The 23,663-nt window shown below is 50.0% G+C and overlaps 8 protein-coding genes across 8 annotated transcripts; 6 read left to right on the top strand and 2 right to left on the bottom strand.

Annotated features, from left to right (window-relative positions):
- Positions 1–1,161: 1,161 nt before the first annotated feature.
- Positions 1,162–2,952, top strand: VFPPC_02758 (golgin subfamily A member 7/ERF4; the record flags this gene model as incomplete). The annotated part of the gene is made up of 2 exons (XM_018282356.1): positions 1,162–2,781; positions 2,842–2,952. 2 exons carry the CDS (start codon positions 1,162–1,164, stop codon positions 2,950–2,952), a joined length of 1,731 nt encoding a protein of 576 aa, XP_018146791.1.
- Positions 2,953–4,047: 1,095 nt separating this feature from the next.
- On the top strand, positions 4,048–5,581 carry VFPPC_02757 (sodium bile acid symporter; the record flags this gene model as incomplete). The annotated part of the gene is made up of 4 exons (XM_018282355.1): positions 4,048–4,459; positions 4,533–4,971; positions 5,040–5,424; positions 5,489–5,581. The coding sequence occupies 4 exons, from the start codon at positions 4,048–4,050 to the stop codon at positions 5,579–5,581; spliced, it is 1,329 nt and encodes a 442-aa protein (XP_018146790.1).
- A 1,054-nt stretch (positions 5,582–6,635) lies between these two features.
- Positions 6,636–7,354, top strand: VFPPC_17571 (proteasome subunit alpha type-7; the record flags this gene model as incomplete). Its single annotated transcript, XM_022429268.1, has 2 exons — positions 6,636–6,934; positions 7,024–7,354. The coding sequence occupies 2 exons, from the start codon at positions 6,636–6,638 to the stop codon at positions 7,352–7,354; spliced, it is 630 nt and encodes a 209-aa protein (XP_022285705.1).
- Positions 7,355–7,605: 251 nt separating this feature from the next.
- Positions 7,606–8,080, bottom strand: VFPPC_15556 (zinc finger protein; the record flags this gene model as incomplete). The annotated part of the gene is made up of 3 exons (XM_018293309.1): positions 7,606–7,925; positions 7,979–8,022; positions 8,076–8,080. The coding sequence occupies 3 exons, from the start codon at positions 8,078–8,080 to the stop codon at positions 7,606–7,608; spliced, it is 369 nt and encodes a 122-aa protein (XP_018146789.1).
- Positions 8,081–8,659: 579 nt separating this feature from the next.
- On the top strand, positions 8,660–11,143 carry VFPPC_02755 (DNA repair helicase RAD25; the record flags this gene model as incomplete). The annotated part of the gene is made up of 1 exon (XM_018282354.1): positions 8,660–11,143. The coding sequence occupies one exon, from the start codon at positions 8,660–8,662 to the stop codon at positions 11,141–11,143; it is 2,484 nt and encodes an 827-aa protein (XP_018146788.1).
- Positions 11,144–12,613: 1,470 nt separating this feature from the next.
- VFPPC_02754 (hypothetical protein) lies at positions 12,614–13,718 on the top strand (the record flags this gene model as incomplete). Its single annotated transcript, XM_018282353.1, has 2 exons — positions 12,614–12,946; positions 13,017–13,718. 2 exons carry the CDS (start codon positions 12,614–12,616, stop codon positions 13,716–13,718), a joined length of 1,035 nt encoding a protein of 344 aa, XP_018146787.1.
- Positions 13,719–17,286: 3,568 nt separating this feature from the next.
- VFPPC_02752 (trk family potassium uptake protein) lies at positions 17,287–20,207 on the top strand (the record flags this gene model as incomplete). The annotated part of the gene is made up of 3 exons (XM_018282351.1): positions 17,287–17,386; positions 17,483–19,188; positions 19,260–20,207. The coding sequence occupies 3 exons, from the start codon at positions 17,287–17,289 to the stop codon at positions 20,205–20,207; spliced, it is 2,754 nt and encodes a 917-aa protein (XP_018146785.1).
- A 569-nt stretch (positions 20,208–20,776) lies between these two features.
- Positions 20,777–23,045, bottom strand: VFPPC_02751 (VPS9 domain-containing protein; the record flags this gene model as incomplete). Its single annotated transcript, XM_022428290.1, has 3 exons — positions 20,777–20,968; positions 21,028–22,702; positions 22,780–23,045. The coding sequence occupies 3 exons, from the start codon at positions 23,043–23,045 to the stop codon at positions 20,777–20,779; spliced, it is 2,133 nt and encodes a 710-aa protein (XP_022284565.1).
- Positions 23,046–23,663: the final 618 nt, after the last annotated feature.

Here is a 23,663-nt window from a genome sequence, read left to right as displayed (position 1 = left end):
TCCTCCTCTGGTTCAACTAGTCATGATGCACGCCACACGCCGCATACCCTGGGAAACCCACTGGCCCTCGTCCACTCCGAGCCTTTCTCACACACATGCTTGGCAACCAACTAGGAGCAGCTATCAGCAAATGCGTAGTTGAACAAGCCGGGATACCGCAGCACCGAGGGAAAGTAAAAAAGGTTACAAGTTCCTCGCATATTCCATTCTGGAACTGATTGGCCCCTCTTCCCGCATCTCTGTGTCAGGAACCCTGGTTTATGACGGGATCAGAATATGCATGAACTGGAATTTGCACTCAACACGAGCAAACTTTTGCTCCCAACTGTCAAGGCGGGTGTTTGAAATTTAGCGAGGTTATGAAGGTGCTGCATTCCATTGGCCAGGGTCATGGGGGTCAAGGAGCTCCCTTAGCTGGCAAATGCTGTCAATTCGCATCACAGTGGTTATTAATGTCCGACGCAAGATGTCGATACGTGAGCCAACCAGGTCTGGACCAGTTGACTGGCTTGGATTCCAAGAATGAGTGGCGATGTTGCCAAACGCCGCAATGGGGCGATTAGGGGCTGTTGAAAGGGACCGTGGTGCATGGACAAGACAGACTATTCAAAATCTCACCCAACGCCCACCATTCAAAAATTCGAATTTTCTATTTCCATTTTTGTCCTTTTTAGGTGAATAGAATCTTGTCAATTTTTTCTTCCATCTTGCTGCTGCTAAGGCACGAATACTTGTGGTTGATTTATATTTACCAACTGAGCAACAATGGTGGCCATCCACTGGGCTGCAACTGGTGCCGCTAATCCCACCCAAGTCTCGGAGCATATTCCTCTATTATAGGCATTATTGATTCTCTGGTCATAATTGTCTCACTCCAGATGAGGCTGCCCTCAATCCTGCGCTGAGATTTGGACTGAGATTGTGCTGGCGCGGGCGCTGGTGTCAAACTGGAGACGGGCAGTTGATTGCGCCGGAGTTGACATCCAGACTGCCCAAGGGGACTGAGTTAGTTGCCCACAGTAGGAAGAGCAGCCCCAGCCAGCACTGGACTCAACTGGCCCCAGGCTTGGGCGAGCTGGCCAGAGTTGACCCGACTGGACCAGACTCACCCAGACGCCTCTGGTCTGGTGGTCGAGGGCCACCAGGCGGCGCCTGCACTACATGTCATCCCTCTTTTGGCCGTTCTGGCGGCGAAAACCTCATTACCAAATACCAGACTATCATCACACTACCGACGCGACCGCTGCCATTGGGCAACTTAACACTCCTGGCGCATCAACAGCAACCTTCACCTCTGAAAACCTCTTGCCTGTGGACGACTGGACTAGCCAGGGCGCGCCTCAAGTTGGAGTCGCACATGCAGCATCCAACATCACCACATCCGTCAACGCAGCTCCTTCCTTTGTCACCCCTGAGCACCGCCGTCACCACGGCAGTGCCAACGCAGACGCTCACACGACGCCGAATCCATTCACTCCGACCTCCAATTCGACGCAGCGGCCTGCCGTAGATCAGCAAGTAAATAAACGCCTCAAAACATATTCTCAGCAACCCGCCTATCCAGTGTCGTCACTCGAACAAGGTGCTGAACCTGCCGCCGCAGCTGTGGCCGCGTTGAACCCGCCGCAGTCCGCCTTCCACAGACCCATCAACAACACAAATCTCCTTCAATCACCATTTCGAAGTCGCACCAAAACGACAGTCGATACTGCTCATCGTCTTCGACGACTACCCGCGGCACGCCTCTGGAATCCGACCAACTCTACGCCACGACTTCCCGAGTCGCGAAAACGTAGGCCGTCGTCACCGCCCATTCCTGCGCTGCCTCTAAAGCACCCCGCGCTTGAGAGATCTTCGGATATTCATGACCCTATCGCAACAGGCGCCGGCGATTACCCACTTCTGACTTTATCGGAGCAACGACAATCAAGATACTCACATTCTACTCGTGCAAGTTTCCAAGTTGAACGGAGTGGAACCAGCGATCACCGAATCAGTCTTCCAAGGTCCCTTCGAGTATCGTATGACGGGAAACAGACTCTCCAACGCAAAGCAACGCCTTTGGAAGCAGCAACAGAACAAGCCAGCGGCCAGAGCATAGACAAGTCAACCATCGTCTTGCCTTCAGCAAAGAGTTTGGGCAAACAGAAAGCGACCATGGCTCCTGATAACGAGGATGTGCGGCGGTCCTATTCCAGAGATCTTGAACGTGGCCCAGATGTGATGGACCCTCGAGTCTCAAATGTCTCCGCCGGAGATGGGATTGGATCTGCTCTCTCCTCGTCCAACTCTTCAATTATGGGGGAGGATGTGCAACCAGATGCTGGTGAGGAATGGGGACCGCAACACCCCTGTTTTCCTCACCTCAACCCACATGTTCCCATTGACTCTATCGAATATGCGAATACGCGAATAATCCGTGTGAAGAGGGATTGGCTTGTGGCTGGCGATTTGGCTCCAACCTTTTCTAACCTCTATCCGGAAATCCTTGACCCTGCTGGTGTTTCTGAGCAAGAATTTAGACGGGTTATTGAGAAGCTGAATGGGGAATTGATACCCATTTTTGATCCCTTCACTTTCAGAAACATGCTCGACAGTGTCCTAGGACTCGTGACTGGCTGGCTTTGGGACGATTTTGGTTTAACGGCTGCCAAATCGCGCCTGAGCGGTCTTGAGAGCTGGATTGAGAAGTGGAATCAGGAGATGGAAAAGACAATGGCGCCTGAAGAAAATACTATTCCACCAAAGCTGATTTCACTGCGACGAACCGGCTACATGACTGTGAGTGAGACACATGCCATCCTTGGATAACTGACTGATTTTCTGACAAACTCATTTCAGCTTGACATACAAATACCAGATCCTGAGATTGCTCCAGCGCCAAGCACTATCGGAGCAAGCGAGTCACGAACTGCATTACCAATGGAGCCAGGCCCTGCCATTACGGCCTAATTGGCCCGGCCCCATGAACTCCATCTAATGAGAAGAAGCTGCAGGGGATTGTGGTGTGATATATTTTATGAGTTGTCTAATTTTGCCTGCGAACTGCATATATTGTTTCATTTTAGTATATTGATACCACCAGCATGTACGGATACCACCGAAGGCTACCGGGAGGGGATGGAAAAGCCTATATGTCTGCAGATGTTTCCATATGCCAAATGGCGGCGTTTGTCGTAGCATTGTTATTGACGTCTGAGACGACGATTATCTGATTGGCTTTGAGAGTAAAGTATTTGAAAGAATATGAATATCATTGCAATAGCCAATGCACAAAGAACAAGAACGACCAACTGTTGCAAGTGACGTCAACCGGCAGCTGCATTTTGGTGGCTGTCTTGTCCTACGCTGCTTGAATTGGAGAAATAATTCCGACATGACGCACAATGGAAGGTGACAAACCAATCAACGTAGTCGTCAGTCGGTCATCGCGAACGCCTGCAAATATAAAACAATGAACCGGCGGCAGAAATTATATCCGCTCGGCAACTGGCGCTCCCAAAGCAGTCGCAAATGTGACCGTTTTAAGGTGCCCCGTTTTAAAACGAGGGAATACACAACAAGATATTAGCTCAACTACCTAGGTAGTTTATCCGACAGTTGCTCTAAGTTCTGCGTACCCATTACATGGTTGTGACTGGCTGCCGCCTTCCACTCCGACAGGGCAGTTTCTTTTCCTGCGGATAAATAACTTAAATTGCAGCTCTACAGAAAAGAGCAGAGTTATAATATATGTCCCACTAGAATAACAAGGGTAGCATATTAAACGTTAGCAGAATATATATTAGATAAACCGAAAAGTGGAGCTAATACAAGTTGAACTAGCCGAGCTAATATGGGGTTCCTTCCGGCCTCTTTAAACCCGAGCCTTGTCCGATGATGTTAGAGTCGCTAAACCACCTTAGTAATTGTAGTTTAGGGCATTGTTGCTTAGAGAAATTGACCTTGCATGACGTCTTCGTTGCAGTTATCGTCCTTGCAACCATCCGACAGATAACTTTCCCCTCGACAGCGGGCCACGAAGCCTGCTGAACAAGAGTTATGAATATGTCGGAAAAGGGCACGCCCGTGGCGGAATCTACTCCACCGACACGGGAACCGTCAAAGGGCGTGAAGTGGGTGAAGAGGGTTGTTCGCTTTATTTTGGCGCAGTGGCTGTTGATTGGGTTTGGGACGGCGTGTGTTCTTGGATATTACTTCCCTGGTGAGTTTGCCATCGTTTTCAAACTCGCGAGTAGCCAGAAGGAGATGCTGATTGGGTTTGGTGTCGTAGGTGTTGCTGCCCATGGAGGAACCATCAAGTCCGAGTACAGTGTTCTATATGGAGCGGTAGGCTTTATTTTCTTGGTTAGCGGATTACAGCTGCCGCCGTCAAAATTGAAGGCCAATGCGACGAATTGGAGGTTACATATTATTGTTCAGGGGATAAGTTTCGTTGTGATACCTTGTATAGTGCTTGGTATGCAAACCAGCCTACTCAACCCGAATCACAATGCAGGCCAGATCTGTCTGGGCTAACATGGCTCCTCAAGCTGTTATACACATATCCCTCGCAGCCGGCGCTCTCCAAAGCGGTACTCCTTCTATCCCCATCATCGTGGGCATGCTCACCACCGCATGCATCCCCACAACCATCGCGTCCAATGTCGTCATGACACGCTCAGCGGGTGGTGACGAAACCGCTGCGGTTATTGAAGTTGTCTTGGGAAACGTCGCCGGGTCTTTTCTTTCACCTATTCTCATATATGGATTCATGCCTCGAAATGAGGAGTTCGCCTCCTGGGCACCGGCGGACCCTTCGTCTTTGGGGCGAATGTATGCCGATGTGGCGAAGCAATTGTGTTTGAGTGTAGTGCTGCCATTGATGGTAGGACAAGCGATCCGGTGGTGGAAGGAAGATGCCACGAAGAAAGTGTTGGATGTGTTGAAGCTGGGCAAGGTCTCCGGGCTTTGTCTCGTGTTGTTGGTCTGGTGAGCTCAGTCCTGGCCAGAACATGGACGATCAATGTACAAACCCACGGAGGACTGACAATACTTAGGACTACATTCTCGGGAGCTTTCCAGACCGGCGCCCTCTTCAAATTATCCAAACCATCTCTCCTGTTCAACATCTTCATGAACATTGCGCTATATCTCTTCTACACAGCGATATGCTTCTTCTCCGCGCGACCCCCTACAATGTTGGCAAAGCGAATAAACCCACTCGTTGCGGAATCAAAGCTCGCAAGGCGGCTACCACAGATCATGCAGCGTGCTATTACGATTCAAAAAATGCCACGTGAGCAGATGATTGCTGTTTGTTTCTGTGGCGCGGCTAAGACTACTAGTCTCGGGATTCCGTTGGTGACGGCTATGTGGAATGCTTCGGATGATTTGACGAGAGCGTTTATTCAGATTCCTGTGTTGCTGTATACGATTGAGCAGGTATGTTGCTTGCTTTATTGTGTCGTCGTTTCGATCTAACGAAGCAGGGGCTAACTGTGTGAAGGTTTTCATGGCACAGATTATAGTCTATGTGTTTAAATGGTATATGAGAAGGAAAGCGAAAGAGGATAATCATGCCAGCGACATGGAATATTAGAAAGAGTTTTACGAAGGCATTGATGTACGTTGGCATGTGGCATATTTTGTCACCAGAAGACATGATTTTATGACTGTATGATATAGCATATGAGGAGGGATTCAATAACAGGCCACAGAGTCTGTAAACAACTGTTAAAACAGAGGCCACAGCATACTTACAGCCTCTCTCATGGCATTTGCCGCCAAGCATGATATGATACGCAATGGCTTTTTGAAGTCAACCGGCTGGTTACATGATTCCTATTGTAGACCACTGCTACATGCCCGGTTGACTTGTTGTGAAACATAATTCATCCTGGTGATATTAGGCCAGTGAAAACATGAGGAGTACTATTTCTTAACTATTTTAATGAGATATTAGATATTACCACTACCGATGGTGAAGCTCCTGTTGATGGGTGAGACAAGACAGTGCGGTGCACCACAAAATCCGCTAGCCCACACTGTATGGCCGTCGGCATCAATGTTGATCCGCCCACGGACCACCCAGCAGGTAGCTCCAGCTGCTCAGCAAGCCGCCAACAGGCTATCGTGGGTAGGCTGCCAGTCTGACGAAGCTCCCTCCGAACCTACATACCTCCATGCGGTGACGCTTTGCTACACCCCAACACAACAGCCTCTGCAGCCTTTTCGCATCCGAATTTCGCATCCAGAACAAGAGGCGCATATACACACTAGAGAAACGCGACAATTGATATCAATCTGTAACGATGGCTTCCGGTTACGACAGAGCTCTCTCTGGTATGTTGTTAGCTTGACAGTACCTTGCTTGGTTTATTTGGCTAACCTTGACACCTGCTTCTAGTCTTCAGGTTCGAAATACCCACAGACTCTACATGCTTCGATTACCATCTAACGTCATAATAGTCCGGATGGGCACGTGTTCCAGGTCGAATATGCAGGCGAGGCAGTCAAGAGAGGTTGGTGTTGGCTAGCACGAACCATAACGACCCCCCATGGTTCATGGCAACTAACGCTCTGGGATAGGAACTTGCGCTGTTGGCGTCAAGGGCAAGGATGTAGTTGTTCTTGGATGTGAGAAACGATCAGCCATGAAGCTCCAGGATACTCGAATTACGCCGTCCAAGATCCAGGTCTTGGACACCCACGCCGCTTTGGCCTTTGCTGGCCTGAATGCCGATGCACGAATCCTCGTCGACAAGGCCCGATTAGAAGCTCAGTCCCATCGTCTGTCCGTGGAGGATCCCGTCACCATCGACTACATCACCAAATATGTTGCAGGAGTGCAGCAGCGATACACCCAGGCCGGTGGTGTACGACCATTCGGCATCAGCACGCTTGTTGTTGGCTTTGACCCCGGCAGCAAGGTCCCCAGACTGTATCAGACTGAGCCGTCTGGTATTTACTCAGCATGGTATGGTTCAGCTGGAAGATGGCCATTTGTACGCTTACATGTTTTGACTGACTTCTTCAATACAGGAAGGCGAACGCCATCGGCCGATCGAGCAAGACGGTGCGTGAGTTCCTCGAGCGCAACTACAAGGAGGATATGGATCGTGAGGCTACTATCCGGCTGGCTATTAAGTCTCTTCTCGAGGTGGTGCAAACTGGTGCAAAGAACATCGAAATTGCGCTCATGGCCCCTGGTGCTGCCATGGAGATCCTGCCGACTGACGAGATTGAGGGGTACGTCAAGGAGATTGAGCAGGAGAAGCAAGAAGAGGCTGCCAAGAAGAAGACTGGACGGACACCCGGAACAGGCAGTGCAGCAATCCTCACGAGAGGCCAGGACGATTCTGCTGCTGAATAATGACGAACGTATTAAGACATCTATACATGTGTAGAAGAAAGAGTTCTTGTTTAGCGGTATTGCCATGGTTCGATGCAATGCCATTGTATTAACACCCGCATCTTCTTGATGTAAATGCCTGTCATCATTGTCTATGTTCTGTTGCAAAATATATGTGAAGAAAACCCAATCCAACCTAGCCAACGCCAGAACTTTTGCCAATTCGTTCACCGCTTGAAACACGACATATCTCCCGCCTAGAACCACCTGATCTAGCCCAGTCTATCCGCATCCTCGTCTGGGTCAAACATGTTTCGATAGTCCTTCTGTCTGACTCGCTCGTCTCTCAGCATCTTATTATTGACTCTCACATCCTCACTCTCCACTGACAGCGCCGCCTTGGGGGTCTTGGCATCAATGACAAAGTGGTTATCGCAGTGCGGGCAGTACTCGTCGCTCTCGTCGAACTCCTGGGTGTCCTTGCGGAAGCACTTCTTGCACTTTTTACAGGCGAATACCATTTCGAAGCTCTGGAGGAGTTCGTGCTTTTCTTGTTCGCGGTGGCATTCGGCGCAGTCGAACCATTTTCGACCTGTGTGGTTATGTTAGTTGGATGTTGGGGGTTGCAGGAAAGGAGAGGCGTACAGCATGGCGACCGGATGGAGACTTGGGCGTTGAGAATGTGTTTGCTGGTGGTGTTAGTGGTTTCCAATTTGGGGGATTATGGATGTGTTGTGCGTACCACATGTTGATGTAGAGTGTTCTGGTTTTGGAAGAATGTGGTGAGGTGTTGAGCTGTGGTTTGGGAGGGTGGGTTGATTGCGATGAGTGATGCTGAATAAAGGGCCTAAATTGGTGGGGTTGTTGTGGTGTTGGTCAAGTCAGTGCTTCGAGGCGGAGGGCCGCTACTCAGGGATCTTTTTCTTTTGCGTTTTTGGGTTGGTTGCCCTTTGTTTTACAGATGCAGATTCATCCACGAGCAGAGAGGGCCATTAAATCGCAGTACTGTTTTATCTCACGAAACTATAGGTAGGAGAGCGAGGAATCAATGTTACATTGCAAAAGAAGACAAGTGGGGCGACTCGTCCAGTGCCATCCAAAGCTTGAAGTGCTACTTGTACGGAGTAGTTATTGTTTATTCGGACACAGCTGGTGGCTGGCACACTACCACATTATCCAGCCAATTACCTGCACTTCACTGTTAGTCATCGATCACTCCCACCACTAAAGAAGCTCGTCAGCTTCCATTCACGATCCAACAACTTCTCCATTGCCACCCAACGACACTCGCTCCCTCCCACGAGCTGTCGCGGCCTGATAGCGAGGATGCCACCAAAAAGAAAGGCAGAGGCAGCCGTGCAAAGCGGCGCGAAGGCTGGGAGGTCTTCGCGCATGTCTACTCCTGGTGCGGCAACACCTCGAAGTCTGGATAGCAACGAAGAGTTGGAGGAGGATGACGGGCCAGTCGACGAAGTTCTCGAGCGTGACATCGACAAAAACATCGACTTATTCTCCCTAGATCGCTTCCAGAAGAGACATGCGATTCGGGAACCGCTTCCGCATATTTTTGGTGACCGTGACTTCTCGTACCTGGATCTAAAGAAGGACCACCAGAATCGTCCCCTCTGGATCGACCCCCAGAAAGGCAGAATCATCCTGGAGAGTTTCAACCCTCTTGCAGAACAGGCGCAGGATTTTCTCATCACGATTGCTGAGCCGCTCTCTCGACCGACCTTTATGCACGAGTATGCCTTGACGACGCATAGTTTGTACGCCGCCGTATCCGTGGGCTTGTCTCCCTCCGACATCATCAATACATTGGAACGCTTTCTCAAAACGCCTCTTCCGGATGAGATTCGATCATTCATCACTAGTTGCACTCAGAGCTACGGAAAGGTGAAGCTCGTTTTGAAGAATACCAAATACTATGTCGAAAGCCCGGATCCTGAAATGCTCCAAATGCTGCTCAAGAACCCTACGATTGGTCCGCTTCGAGTTCAGGGTACTGAGGAAATTACCACATCTGCCGCTCCAAAGATTGGCGCTTTGGTCATTCCAGGCACCAAGAATGCTGCCGGCGTTAAACAGGCTAATGGCCTATCTCAAGGTGGCGAGCAGCAGAATGGTCAGGCAGTCAACGAAGGCGATGTCTTGGCAACCCTCAACGAAGAAGATGACGAAGACCAAGAGGTTACGCACTCGTTTGAGATTGCTGACAAGGATGTAGAAACTGTCCAAAAGGAATGCTTGAGCCTTGGATACCCCGTGTTAGAGGAATACGATTTCCGTAGAGACGAGGTCAACTCAAATCTGGAGATTGACCTCAAGCCTGGCACCCAAATTCGGCCGTATCAAGAAAAGAGTCTAAGCAAGATGTTTGGCAATGGCCGAGCAAAGAGTGGACTGATTGTCTTGCCTTGTGGTGCCGGCAAGACACTTGTCGGTATCACCGCTGCCTGCACCATCAAGAAGGGAGTCATCGTTCTTTGCACTAGCTCTATGTCAGTCGTTCAGTGGAGGAATGAATTCTTGAAGTGGTCAAACATCAACCCCGACGATATTGTTGCATTTACGTCCGATTCCAAAGGATCCGTCTTCACTGGGAGTACAGGTATTATCGTTACAACTTACTCCATGGTGACACAGTCGCGAGCCCGATCATACGATGCCGATAAAATGATGAAGTTTCTCACTGGGCGAGAATGGGGTCTTATGCTCTTGGATGAGGTGCACGTCGTCCCTGCCAACATCTTTCGAAAAGTCACGTCTTCGATAAAGACTCATTCTAAGCTTGGTCTCACTGCCACTCTTCTTCGAGAAGATGACAAGATTTCTGATTTGAACTTTTTGATTGGACCGAAGCTCTTTGAGGCAAATTGGATGGAGCTGTCCAAACAGGGACATATTGCCAGAGTGCAGTGTGCAGAAGTGTGGTGTCCCATGCCTACCGAGTTTTACGACGAATATCTACGGGCGCCATCCAGGAAGAAGAACTTGCTGTACATAATGAATCCTCGCAAGTTTCAGGCCTGTCAATATCTCATCAACTATCATGAGGCTAGAGGGGACAAGATCATTGTCTTCTCAGACAATGTGTATGCTCTGAAAGCGTATGCTCTAAAGCTAGGCAAAGCATTCATCTATGGAGGCACTGGGCAACCCGAGCGTTTGAAGGTCTTGGAGAACTTCCAGCACAACCCCCTCGTCAACACATTGTTTCTCTCCAAGATTGGCGATACGTCACTTGATTTGCCAGAAGCTACTTGTCTCATTCAAATTTCGTCTCATTATGGCTCTCGACGTCAAGAGGCTCAACGACTGGGCCGTATCTTGCGAGCCAAACGACGAAATGACGAGGGTTTCAATGCGTTCTTTTACTCCTTGGTCTCAAAGGACACACAAGAGATGTACTTTTCATCCAAACGCCAAGCGTTTCTGGTAGATCAGGGCTATGCTTTCAAGGTCATTACCCAGCTGGCCAATATAGAAAAGACCCCAGGATTGGCATTTGCCACTGCCGGCGAACGACGAGAGTTGCTGCAAAAAGTCTTAGTGGAGAATGAGTCGATGGAAGACGAAGACATCACAGACGATCTTTTCCACAGTGGCACCATGGGCCGCAAAAAGAAGAAGGGTGCCCGCAGGACAGCGGGCACGCTAGGCGAACTAAGTGGTGGTCAGGATATGGCGTATATTGAGCAGAATAAGAGAGTGAATCAGGGACTCAAGAAGGGCAAGGGTAAGAAAGAGAGCAATGCGTTCTTCAAAAAGATTGGACGAGAGAATGCTAGACGGGCAGCTGCTCAGTAAGTTGGCTTTTTGGGGTCTAGAGGCGTCTTCATGGTTCACAGGTGCATCGATACAACATTTGATTATTGGGACATGGCGTTAAAACGGTAGCTGGGTTTGGTTATACCTTACAAAGGGACGTGTATGAGGACGACGGGAAAATTGAAATGCGCTGCACTAGAAACTTGCCTGATGTGATGATATCTTGGTATTGTCCCGTGAACACGACACTATTTGCTGACTTGTCAGGACTATTGGTCCTTATCAGCATGGTCATAACACAAGCTGAAGTTGACCCTTGTAACAAAGATCTCTCATCACAGGTTCTTAATTCAACATGACGAATCTGAATTCCGCGCCAAGCGCAAGATTATCTTCTTGGTGGTGGTTGGCCCTGTCTTGGCGGCAACCACGAATGTGACATCATATCCAAAGCACTGGCGGCCCCCATTTACGGCTGATCGATCAACGGACGTCGAGTCACAGCTGAAGCGCACTGATCTTCCGCGGCACATGGCCAACGGGGAAAGAGTCCCGTTGGAAGGATGAGCTTATATATGGCCAATCGGGGAACTGAGAGGCTGTTGGGGTTCGAAAAAGATGGCCATGTGAGATTAAGTTGGGACAGGGGGACATATCAGCTCGGTTTACTGCTTTTTGATAATTCGGACTAATATCATGGTGCTTGGCAAGTTATGTGATGAGATGGTTGCCGAGTGTGTTGCGATTACGCGAGTGAGCCAGGTTTCAGGCAATGTGGTTGTCAGATGGTTGACATCGATGAATGTATCACAGGTCTGATACCTTGTCCTAACGAATCCGGCGTTGGTGTTGGTGCTGTACAAAGACGTTTGGGGTTGCTGCCCAACGGGGATGAACCGTTGGACCATGTGTGTTGGTTGTTACAAGGAAGAAATGCCATCGATGGTTCTTTCGTGCTATTTTTAGAAGGTTCCGTGATGTGGTTTGTAGAGTGTACTTGCCTTAGTCACTCTGTGGGCCGTCAGTGTGATACTTGGTGAGGCAGTCCTGCAATTCATGAGGGATGTGATGACTGTAACTACTTGAGTCAACCCCGACTTGAGGTGAGTTTCAAAGTTATAAACTCGCCTTAAGGTATGGTACTGGTTACTACTGGCGAGTATGTGGTGACGGCTGGATGATTGTGTTTGAACCAAATTTAATTTCCAATTATGTCCGTCTGTAAGGGTAAACCTGGGAAAAGGGAACCAAATTTGAATATAGTTGAGTATGAGAACCCTGGAGTTGATGAGATGCGGACCAACAACCTGTGAAGTTGACATACCCCGCCGGAACTCAATCTCCTACATGTGCGCAACTCAAGCCATTTTCCTGCCCTCCCTGACACAGGCTGCTTCAGTGAATACCCAGATGCAGTTGCTGTTGGTTCCCTGTGTGTAAACTTCCTCCTTATGCTAGTTTTGAACGGTTATTTTCTCGCTGTGATCGAATAGCCTTATTCTGGCACTAATGGAGCTGACACCACAACAAAACAATGCAGCCTTACCAGATCGAAACGACGGACATCTCGTTTCTATCGAAAACAGCTTGAGTGGTCAGCACCTTGGTATATTTAAACAGGCTATTGCGAATATGTTAGCTACGAACATCGCAGAAGAGACGTACGCTCAGATAATTGACGGCTTGCCTTTAACTCGGGTCGCACAGGACTCTGGCAACGGAGGACTGCCACCTGATCACCCCATTCATGAAGAGCATAGTGAACTTTGCTCCGGGGTACTTGATAAACTTGGAGAGTTTAAATCCCAATTCGCAGTTGGTGTATTAAAGTTAGACTCTACGGTACATCTATACATCCAACACAACTAGCCACTTTCTCGAAGGACATCAACTCTTATTTATCCGTCTCAAGTTGATCAGTGATTATCGATCATCGGCTCCTGGATCTCAGACCTTCAACAAGGGGCTAGTTGAGCTTGTGGCCGAGGCTGTGCACGAAATCGCCGTCGTATTGTTTAAATCGGGAACAAGCCTCCACCCGGATCACAGGATTACATCTTGGACACCCCCAAAAGACGACGTTTTCTGGGACGTGTACCCCAAAGGCGCTTGGCCGACATTATTTTACCACTACTGGTATTCTGATTATGAGCAGGACCCCAATGGTGTTGCAGATGTGGTTGGTTTCTGGGCAGCAGCCCGTATACTTGGCGGCGTGATATTGTTTGATCGTCGCGCCCCAAGCTTGGCAGAAGCTCAGCCAGACTCTATCTGGTTTCACTCGGATCGCAGTGAAGTAACATACAGAATATACAAGCTTCTAGACGACCAAAAGCTGGCCTTGCTCGAGTTTCTCACTACTGACTCACCGGACCTTGATCTACTTCCAATTCTTTGTGACGAAAAGAACGATTGTCGGGAGGACCCAGAGCAACCTATCAATGAGACAGGAATATACCGCCATTTATGGGATAGGAAGCCAGTTTCAGAAGATACTTATTACGAAAGATTAAAGGATGTCTGGGACCAGTTTGAGTATCCCGTTCTGGGGGATTTTATGCGGGCGAAGTCTCGGGCTAGAGAGTTGCAGCAACGGCGATTTGAAGAGAGGTAGTATTTATGTTGGATGGTTTATAGGCAATAGGAATGCATCTGAAAGCGGTGCAGCTAGAACAATGTGCGTCGTATGAAACGGCCAGATATGCGTAGTTTGCCTGTTGTTCCGACAAACTGTGCTTACTCCCCAGTGACAACTAGCCAATGGGTGACAATGGGTTAAAATCTGAAGAATGATGAATTAATCCATCCTCTAACTATGCGCCAACACAGGCAGCATGTAGCCATATGCTACTTGGCATGAGAGCATGTCTTGGCATGGGTGACATTGCCAAATCAAAACTCTTCAACCCTCACCGCAGACGGCGCTTCCGAAGGTCCCTATGAAAGTTGGGTAACAGCATGCTTGTCCGGAAAAGATGCAGTTCGAAATGCAATGTATCTCGTTGCTCACGGCGTATTCCGTCTGACTGGCACTTGCACAATGCATGGCGTCGGCATATTGGGCACAGGACCATTTGGATTTGGATTTGGTTTGGGAAGAGGGACAACAACGAGAGAGCTGAGGTCCTGGGCCAAAGATACGGTACGACACTGGACCCCGTTCCAAGGATCATGTGGTCAGTGCTGGTTACACAGCAGAGCACGTTATTAATTGATGCACTCCGTACTTCCTTTGGGTCACGGTGTCATGGATGGAAAACAGAGTAGGCGGGATACCTGCGTGCGATATGTGAGCTGCGGCCGCCGGCGGAAGAAGGCAAACTGCAGCTAGTGATGGATGAAGGGTGCTCGGTTGTGACATCAGACTTGCATCTTCGGACAAAGGAAGATGGTTGGACGGCAGGAATAGAGGGAATTGATGCCAAGAAAACTCAAATGGACATCACAGATGGCGACAGGGATATGAGGCACTAAGTTTTCTGATGTGCGTTTCTGGTTTCCACATGGTTTTCCACGCTCGAGGTACATACATACCCTGTCGCTTCATGATCCCGGGAGATGACGATGACGAGGCGGCCCAGGGTTGGTGTCTCGGGGCTTGGAGGACATAAAAAATAACGAGTCCCGCAGCGCACACTGACCGACAATGCTTGGCCGGTTGGAGGGGAATTTAACCCAAATATGGCTGAGATATGTGTTGGCACGGGGCGCTTGATGGCCAAGAATGCCGCACCGCGTTGTCGGTTGTTGAATGTTTGACCCATCAAGCCCATCAAGAAACGAGCTGGAACCGCCACAAGGTCAATGATAGTTTAGCGCCGTTCCTGGGCTGAAGAGTCTGCGAGCAACGCAGTGACGCCTGCTTAATGACGGTCTGGTAGATCCCTGGATGAGCCTCGTTAGTGGTAGGACTGACATGTGTGATCGCCAGGATTGGAAGGGCAAGTAATGATTGCAAAGGACAAGGTCAGCTCTATTTGGTGATGGGCCATTACTCGCTTCGACTAGATCAAAGAGCATTGCACGCCAACCGGAGGGAAGCATTTATTAGGCGGCCGACCGCCGCTCATCGTTTCTGTAGATTGCATCGTGTCTGCGAATATTTTTCCCTTTTCAATGTTGGTACGGAGAAGGTGCCGAGTAATTTAACGTTCATTGCCTCTCACATCCTGGATCCTCCGGGGGCCCATCGTCGACGTCAATTGATTCAATTAACTGGCTGCCGCCTTCACTGCCACGCCCAAGACTGGCTTAGCCTGGGGCGTAACACGGCAAGCAGGTGAAAAAAGAGGAACCTCACATTGACTCGTTTCGTCTGGTCTCGTCTGGTCCCCAAGTATATTGTGTGTGGTGTGTCGTGCAGCGCTCTGTGCTCTGTGCTCTGTGCTAAGGTCTGGCCAAGGTTTACTGTGCCCGACTCCGACTCTTCGCTACGGAGTGCAAGTGGCGACAAATAAAACCAGACGCCAAACTGGACCAAGTAGGGAAAGAGCGTCCAGCCATTTTGCCTGCGCCTTCATCATCCGACCTTGAGTCGCGCATCTCGACTCGGCCATTTTTATTTTTCTTCCCCCTTCGCTCTTCTCTTTGTTATTCCACCGCCGTGTAACGCACGCTTTCAAAGAGCATTGTCTCTCCTCCCTTATCTCGCTGGGCCTCGTTGGTCCCCTTGATCCCTTTTGTCAGGCTGTAGTACTCTGTACCACGTCTGATAAGGCGGTCCGGGCGGCCTGTGACTTGCGACCTGCGTCCTGTGGCAGCTCTGGAGATCTGGAACCTGGAATCTGGAATCCGCTCTTGGTGTCACCGCGTGGCCAAAACCGGCCTTGTCAACAAAGAGACGGATCGAATTTGACACAGATTTCCTATCAGCATCACCGGCATCCAAGACATTTTCTGTAACTGGATACAGTTTCAATCTGTCCGTGCCCACAGTTACTATCCGCTGCTGTCAAGTTACGCACATCGACCCCTCGACATTACTTTCCATAATATTTTCCGTCCAAGACCTATCTCATCTTTCGAAGAGTTCCAGAGCGTCGCTTTCTCTAGTACCAACATTCTTCTGCTCTTGGCGACGCACGCAGACGAGATCCGATCCCGTTCTCAGGGCCTTTCGCAAACCTTGTTGCGTCCAGCCTGGAAACTTTGGCTCTCGACTGCGCCTCTAGCAACCTTGCAGAATTGCCTGCACCTTTTGCATCGCCTGGCTGTGGAATTTTATCTCGCTTCCTGCAGCCTCGATACCGGGATCTTGACACAACGTGTCTGTAATCCTGAGGTTCAATTCGACAGCATTGAGTTCGCCAGGCCCTGTTCCTTGCTCCCGGGTGGAAAAGGAAATTTGTATATGGGCAACGCATCGACCACCGCCCTCACCAATATTGGCCAATTAGTCCGGTCAGATAAGCACTGCCTCTCTCATCACGGTGTTGATTCAAGACGTCGAGATTTTTTGGCACTCTCCTGACTCTTAAATTGCCTGTCTACCGTGATTGCTTCGTTGCTGATTTGGCTCTTTCTCTGGTCATCAGTGCCTGGGCTGTACCACCGGCGAGAATTTCACGAGCTCGACTTTAACACGCAGTTTCGCTCATCATTATATTTTCCTATTTCCCACTCACGGATCGCCCTGGTGGCCTAGTTCCCGTTACGTCAATCAATTTTCAACTACGTCGACCGCCACCACCTGAATTCTTTGTTGGACACGACCACACATTTTCCTCCATCGTTCTCTAATAAATCTACTCGGTGCGCCACGTTTCGCAAAACGACAAGAGTGGACGACGGTCCCTTTCATCCTGCTGTGTTCCCGTTACACTCACTATGCCGCTTTGTCCCTCCATGCATGCGAAGTCCTTCGATTGGACTCACGCTTGAGATACCCCGACACTTACACCATCTGAAGACGCACTACCCCGGTAGGGCTCACGTACAAAGAAGCAAACTATCACATACTTTTATTTTCACTTACCAATCCGGAAATTGGGCCGTTATCATTGTGGTGTTGCAGGTACACCACATATCATCTTGTGCAAGAAAACTCTTACCAAAACGCGCCTACCGCATCACCTATATTGCAGTTGTAAAACTTGGACTGCCTGACCAGACACTGTTTCACATATATCCTCTTACCCTCTCATCTAGGCCATCCACAGTCCCATCAATTTCGTTGATTCATCATGTTGGAAGGGGCCTTGTCCTACGTTTGGGGCCAGTTGAAGGCTGCCAAACCAGCCTTTTTGTCCAAAAAGCCCCATTTCAGTTTTATCACTGTTCATTGTATGTTACACGCCTCTCTCTGATACTTCTCTTCCCGTTGCTCTCTCTGCAATGGTTCACTCAAATATTCAATTAGCTGACTCTGTGCGACTCTAGACTTTTGGATCATTGGGGCAACACTAGTCGGTTCGGTTGCCATATTTATCGGAGGCAAGGGTGAACTAGCCTATATTGATGCATTGATGTTCGCCAGTGGCGCCAATACCCAGGCTGGGCTCAACCCTGTCGACGTGAACCTGCTCAATGGATTCCAGCAAGCTATGATCTATCTATTTTCTATGACGTCAAATCCAATCACTATGCATGGCTGCGTGGTATTCTTGCGGTTATATTGGTTTGAGAAACGTTTCAGAAGCTGGGTGCGAGAAATTCGATCTCGACGTCGCACGCTGACCAAATCAAAGTCAAAAGCTCGGAACGATATGCACCTCGCTGAGCAAGGCGTCAATGGCCGGGATATTACACTTATGCCCCCAAATGGCCGAAAGCAGAGAATCACCAATGATGGTATTTTGCTGGACGATGACCATGATGAGCAACACAAGGCCGCAGGCGCCAACAAGAGTGATGAGAGTGACACGACAACTGTGACAGATGATCCACCACAACCAGTTGAGCTCAATCCCACGGAGAAGCCGCAACATCAAGGTCAAGCCCCTGGCGAAAATCGCAGGCCCAGCTTCCAAGCTCATACTGCCATTACCTTCGCAGATACTCTGAAGAGAAGTGATGGGTTGGGTGATGAGGACACAAAATTTCCCTCAAGACGAACAAATGCGGAGCACATTGCAATTCTAGAGAGACAGCGCAACCAGGACGATGATGAAGTTCTCCGTATCCCTGGTCCGCGAGATGCAGAACGTGGCTTAGGGCCTAGGCGACTGGAAGCAAACGAAATGGACGACGATGAACACCGGCTTGGTCGTTCGCCGACAGCAGATACCTTTCCAAGAGGGGTGCCTCAATCTGGTCCCATACGCGAGCGACAGTCAACCATTATCATTGCCGAACCAGAGAAGCATCATCGCCGGGAAGATATCGAAGAAGATGTGAAAGCTATTGGTGGCACAATGGAGGCCTTGCGGCTTCGGAAGCCTCGCATCTTCAATCGCTCACAAAACAAGTATCATGAGGATGAAGAAGATCCACGACCGACAAGAGCTGTCCGAACCCGCACGATGGACACTATTCGCTCTGTCTTATCTAGCTCCAAAACTGAGGACATGCCGTATCTCTCTTATACGCCGACTATGGGTCGAAACTCTAATTTTGTCGGTCTGACACTAGAGCAGCGTGAGGAACTTGGTGGCATCGAATATCGGTCACTGAGGACATTGGCAATTGTTCTTTTGGCCTACTTTTGGGGATTCCACCTTGTAATCCTAGCCTGTCTATTACCTTTTATCCTTCACAATGACCACTACGGGGAAATTGTAGTGGCGGATGGTGTGTCGAGGACCTGGTGGGGATTCTTCACTTCCAATGTCGCCTTCATGGACGTCGGCTTTACTCTCACCCCGGACAGCATGATATCTTTCAACACTTCCGCCTTTTGTCTCATGATTATGTGGTTCTTCATCATTATTGGAAACACGGGTTTTCCGGTCATGCTGCGCTTCATTATTTGGGTTTCCGCCAAGCTTGCTCCCGTTGGGTCAGGAATATGGGAGGAGCTTCGATTTTTGCTTGATCACCCTCGTCGATGCTTTACGCTGCTGTTTCCATCTGGCCCGAATTGGTGGCTGTTCTGGATCCTCGTAGTGTTGAACGCGGTCGACTTGCTATTCTTCATGGTTCTTGATGTAAGTTATGATTCGCTCGAGCAGGTGTTTCAGCTTCGACGAGTCAAACTGGCTAACAAACGTGACATCAGCTCGGCGGTGAGCCTATTGCCAAACTAAGCGTCAGCAATCGAGTCGTTATCGGATTTTTCCAGGCTGCATCTACAAGAACTGCAGGGTTTTCCGCCGTCGCCATGTCAGAAGTTCACCCGGCCATACCGGTGCTCTACTTGATCATGATGTACATTTCCGTCTTCCCCATCGCCATCTCTATTCGCCGCACCAACGTCTATGAGGAAAAGTCTCTTGGCATGTACCAGCCGCACAATGTCGAAGACGACCAGGACGCCAGCGCCTTGTCTTATGTCGGAACCCATTTACGACGTCAGCTGTCCTTTGATTTGTGGTACGTCTTTTTAGGATTCTTCATCATCACTATTAGTGAGGGACCGAAGATTGTGGCCAGGAGATTCACCCTGTTTGATATCCTATTCGAGGTTGTGAGTGCATATGGCACCGTAGGGTTGAGTATGGGCGCTGCTGGCGTCAACGCATCTCTCTGCTCACAGTTTTCCGTTGTTGGCAAACTGGTTATCGTGGCTATGGAGATCCGTGGCCGTCACCGTGGCTTGCCATATGGTCTTGACAGAGCTATCCTTTTGCCCAGCGAATCGAGGTTCAGGAAGGAAGCAGAAGAGCAAGAAGCTGCTTTGGCAAGAACGAATACTGCTCTAACCCACGCCACCGCATCTGGTATTCAGCGTCAAGATACCAATTTGACCCGAACCCGTAGCAAGAGTCGGGAACGTGGCCGAGCCAACAGCAACATTGTCGCACAACTTCTTCATCCCGGACCTGTTGTGCAACGAGGTCCGTCACACCAGCGCGTGAGCTCTACAGACTCACAGGGTCCTCCCCTTGGCCCGCAGAGAACATTCTCTGAACCCAATCGAGAGGACGAAATGGATGAATTGGCACCATTGCCAAGCACGGGGTCAAGACCGCGCAACCGCCGGGCGGATACCACTCCCGTGTTCTAGATAGACCCGTGGGAGCCACCTCTTGTGCGGCAGGCATTCTAACACGGGTTCATTAGAGTTTGCGGCTCAGGCCTATCGTTTTTTTTCTCTCTTTTATTTCTCTCGTTTTAGCCACGTTTTTACATCATGTTTGATATGCGGGTATTAGACGGTGCAACATGGGGAACAAAACATACAGCACCATTGGCGCTCTAAAACTCAGAAGCGCTAGTGTAGTGCACATCTTTTTCTTGCTCTGTTGATGTATATATCTCTTTGCCTGATAAATGAGCACCAACACGGAAGCATTTGGAGCGCTGGATGTATGTGTAGCAAGGTTTACCACAAAATAAAGCGAAGTCCATTGTATGAAACCCCCGCCAATTATGTGGCACAAATATTTATTCCTCAAATGATTGTCCACCCCAATAGTTCCATTCCCGTTCTATTTCTTGAAAAATGATCGCTTGACACCTTGATTTATATGAGAAAACGCCCAAAATCCTGTATTCAAAAGACGTGCCATGTCCGTCCGTCCCATGTCCATCGGACCAAATACCACCTTGAAGATGAAAGTCCTGTTTGTACCTTTATTTCTCATCAAAAGCTCCCATATTCTTTAAAACACCAGCCAACCGTCGATAATCTTTGAGCAGCTCCCGAACCTCGCCGAGCTTCAGCTCGCCGGGACTCTGAATTTCCATGAATCGTTTGTTCGGGGGAGGAATCCTGGGAACAGTAATTTGCTTAGGTGGCAGAGCGGCGGCAATGTCCGGAAAGGCCTGTTGCTAAGGTTATTAGTATCAGTGATGGAAAGCGTCTTGAATGTACGGGAACTAACCGTCGCCAAATCACCACCATCTGTAGACTGATTGGCTTCTCTGGCGGGAGGCGTGGCTGTGTTGCGACCAAACCCGCGGATCATGCCTATGCTGGACAGTCTTCCGATAGGGTTGAATGAACTGCCTAGGTTGCGAACCGAGTCGAGCATGGCGGGTGCGGTGGGCGTTGCAGAAGTGGGCGTGTTTGAAGACTTGGAATCGTCCGTGAAGCCGACCTTTCTGGTGGACGAGGTGCCGCTTCTGGCGCTGTCGACACTTGCGTCTCGCCGCCCGCCGATTAGACTTAGCACGCGATCTTCACGGGCTGATGATCGTTTGGAGTTTTCTGTGTCTTCGGAGCCACCTGCCACGGAGCTGGTGGCGCTGGCGTTGTCGTCTTCATCGGGAGGAGGAGTGCTAACAAGTTTCCGGGCGTCGTCCAAGGTGCGAGGGACGGCGATGGATTCCTTGGGACCTTCTTGGCGTTCTCGTAGCTTGCCGAGAAGAAATGAATAGCTATCGCCTAGACTGGTGGAAATTGTCTTGAGGCCCTGGTCTGCGGTGCTGAATACCGCGCCACTTGCAGCACCAAATGCTTGTGCTGGGGTGTTGACAAGATCACTGAGTCGTCTGTTTCGTAAGACATTTGCGGCTTTCAGGCCGGACGGTGATGGGGCGGGTTTTGTCGCCGTGGCATTGTCGGGGCTTGCCTCGGTTGCGCTCTGAGAAGGTGCTGTTATGCCATATGCGGGAGGAAACGTCTCCGTCTTGGAGGTGCCAATTTGGCTTTCAGGCTTCGCAGGCCCCGAGGGAAGTTCGTCTGCACGTAAGGTAGATAAGTCCACCGTTTGAAGGAAGCTGATGGCGGCTTCAAGGTTGGTTAAACAATACGCGGCCTCCCCAGTCAGCTTCTGCTCCCAACGAAAGTACTGAATGAAGTGTAGATCACTGATGACATGGAGGTTCTCCGGCGGTAGGGTGATTAATGTGTATATCAGCATGGGCATGATCTCATCTGCCGAGGCGGAGGGGTGGACGTCGGCCAAGGTGTCCACAATGCTTTTGTGGGTAGCTTTCAAATGGTTTGCCTTGGCGAGAGGATATCTAGCCTCACTCATCTTGATCAGATCATCTCGAGCTTCGCCTAGGGACTCTTTCATTTGCTCTGTCACTTTGGCGGCTGCTTCGGAGCTCTGTGCAGCTTCCTCGCCATAGTCTACACCCAAGTCAACCGGACTGATGCCAACTAGGGCCAGAGCGGCTGTTTTTGACCGGAGCTTTTCATCTTGTGCTTCGTCTTGGGTGGTTCGGTGTCGATAGATCTTCTCGTATATGCCCTCGCATAGTCTCCGCTCGACAGCCTCTTCTAGCGTGCCTCGCTTTGCCTCGAGCGCTTTCCTTGCCCTTTTTCGATTTGCAAGCTCTTCTGCTGTGATCATTTGGCGCTCTGTTTCCACCTTGGGCTTATCCTTTGAGCCCAATGAAGCTGCCTTTGAACGTAGTCGACTGGCGGCGGATGAAATGGATGACCCTGATGGAGCAGGTGAGGCGTCGCGATTTTGCCTTGTGGCGAGAGCACTGATATGCGTGCCGATGTGGTTGGATGCGAGTGCGTAGAAATCTTGGAACAACCGGGAGAGCTTGTCAATACTCGGAGGGCTGGAATGGACTTTGGCACCGAGCGATTCTATGAAGCTAGTGGACGCAGAGTTAGAAGATGTGGCTTCACGCTGAAGTAAAGAGCCAGGAAAGTGGCCGATGTATTAGCATACCTGTCTGTAAGAGTTATTAGCTCAATTGGCAGCTCGTCGAGCTCGACAGAAGGCCTCGCTGTCTCAGTATTATCCTCGTTCTCGCTGTATTCAGCAGTGTCGAATGCATCGGGAGCTGCGTCGTCTAGCTCGGCTTGGTGGGCTGTCCCATTCTGAAATGTGTGCGCTCGTTTCGGCAGCTCGAGTCGTGTATTATTGTCTCGGTCTGCGGGGTGTGGATGAGAAGGCATGCGAGGAACGCCTTGACGGATGGAGTCGGATGCCATGGAGTTTCGTGAAGACATTGAGCGTTAGGTCGAGGTCTGCACTTCTGCAACGAAGAAATGCGCAGAGAGTACGGTGAGTGGATAGGAAGTGAGCGGATGAAGATGGTCGTCGAGTCTATCAAAGGGCGTTTGATGCCGGTTGATGAGGCTCGAATGGTGCTTCAGCTTCTCACCACGACAAAGCAGGACAATGGTGTAACGCGCGGGCGATCCAGCTGATGCGGTTTCAAAGATGCTGAGGAGCTGGACCAGCTCCTGAAATGGCTCGGCTTCGGAGCTGCGACGATGCAAGTCGTGGCTGGGATACGTCAAGGGAACTGAGCTGATTGTGGCTCATGTCGCTACGCATAAGGAGTGGCTCCGTTCACGAGGGAATGCGCTGCGAGCTGGTGATGGATGAATATCGCGTGCTTGATGTCTGGTCGGATTGCGGATTCGATTAAAGATTGAAAAGGCCAGGCTACAATATCTGGTGTCTGGTGATTGATGACCTTGACAGCTCACTCTAGGCTCCCTTGCCGATAGCGCCTTGCCTTATCAGTGCTGCCGAATGGTCTGGTCGCTTTGGTGGGTGCAAGTGGCCAATGTCGTCCAAAGTGGTCCCAAGTGGTCCCTTGA

This window comes from Pochonia chlamydosporia, chromosome 2, assembly GCF_001653235.2.
Source record: "Pochonia chlamydosporia 170 chromosome 2, whole genome shotgun sequence".
NCBI classification, from domain to species: Eukaryota; Fungi; Ascomycota; class Sordariomycetes; order Hypocreales; family Clavicipitaceae; genus Pochonia; species Pochonia chlamydosporia.
This window is presented reverse-complemented; position numbering and strand designations above follow the sequence as displayed.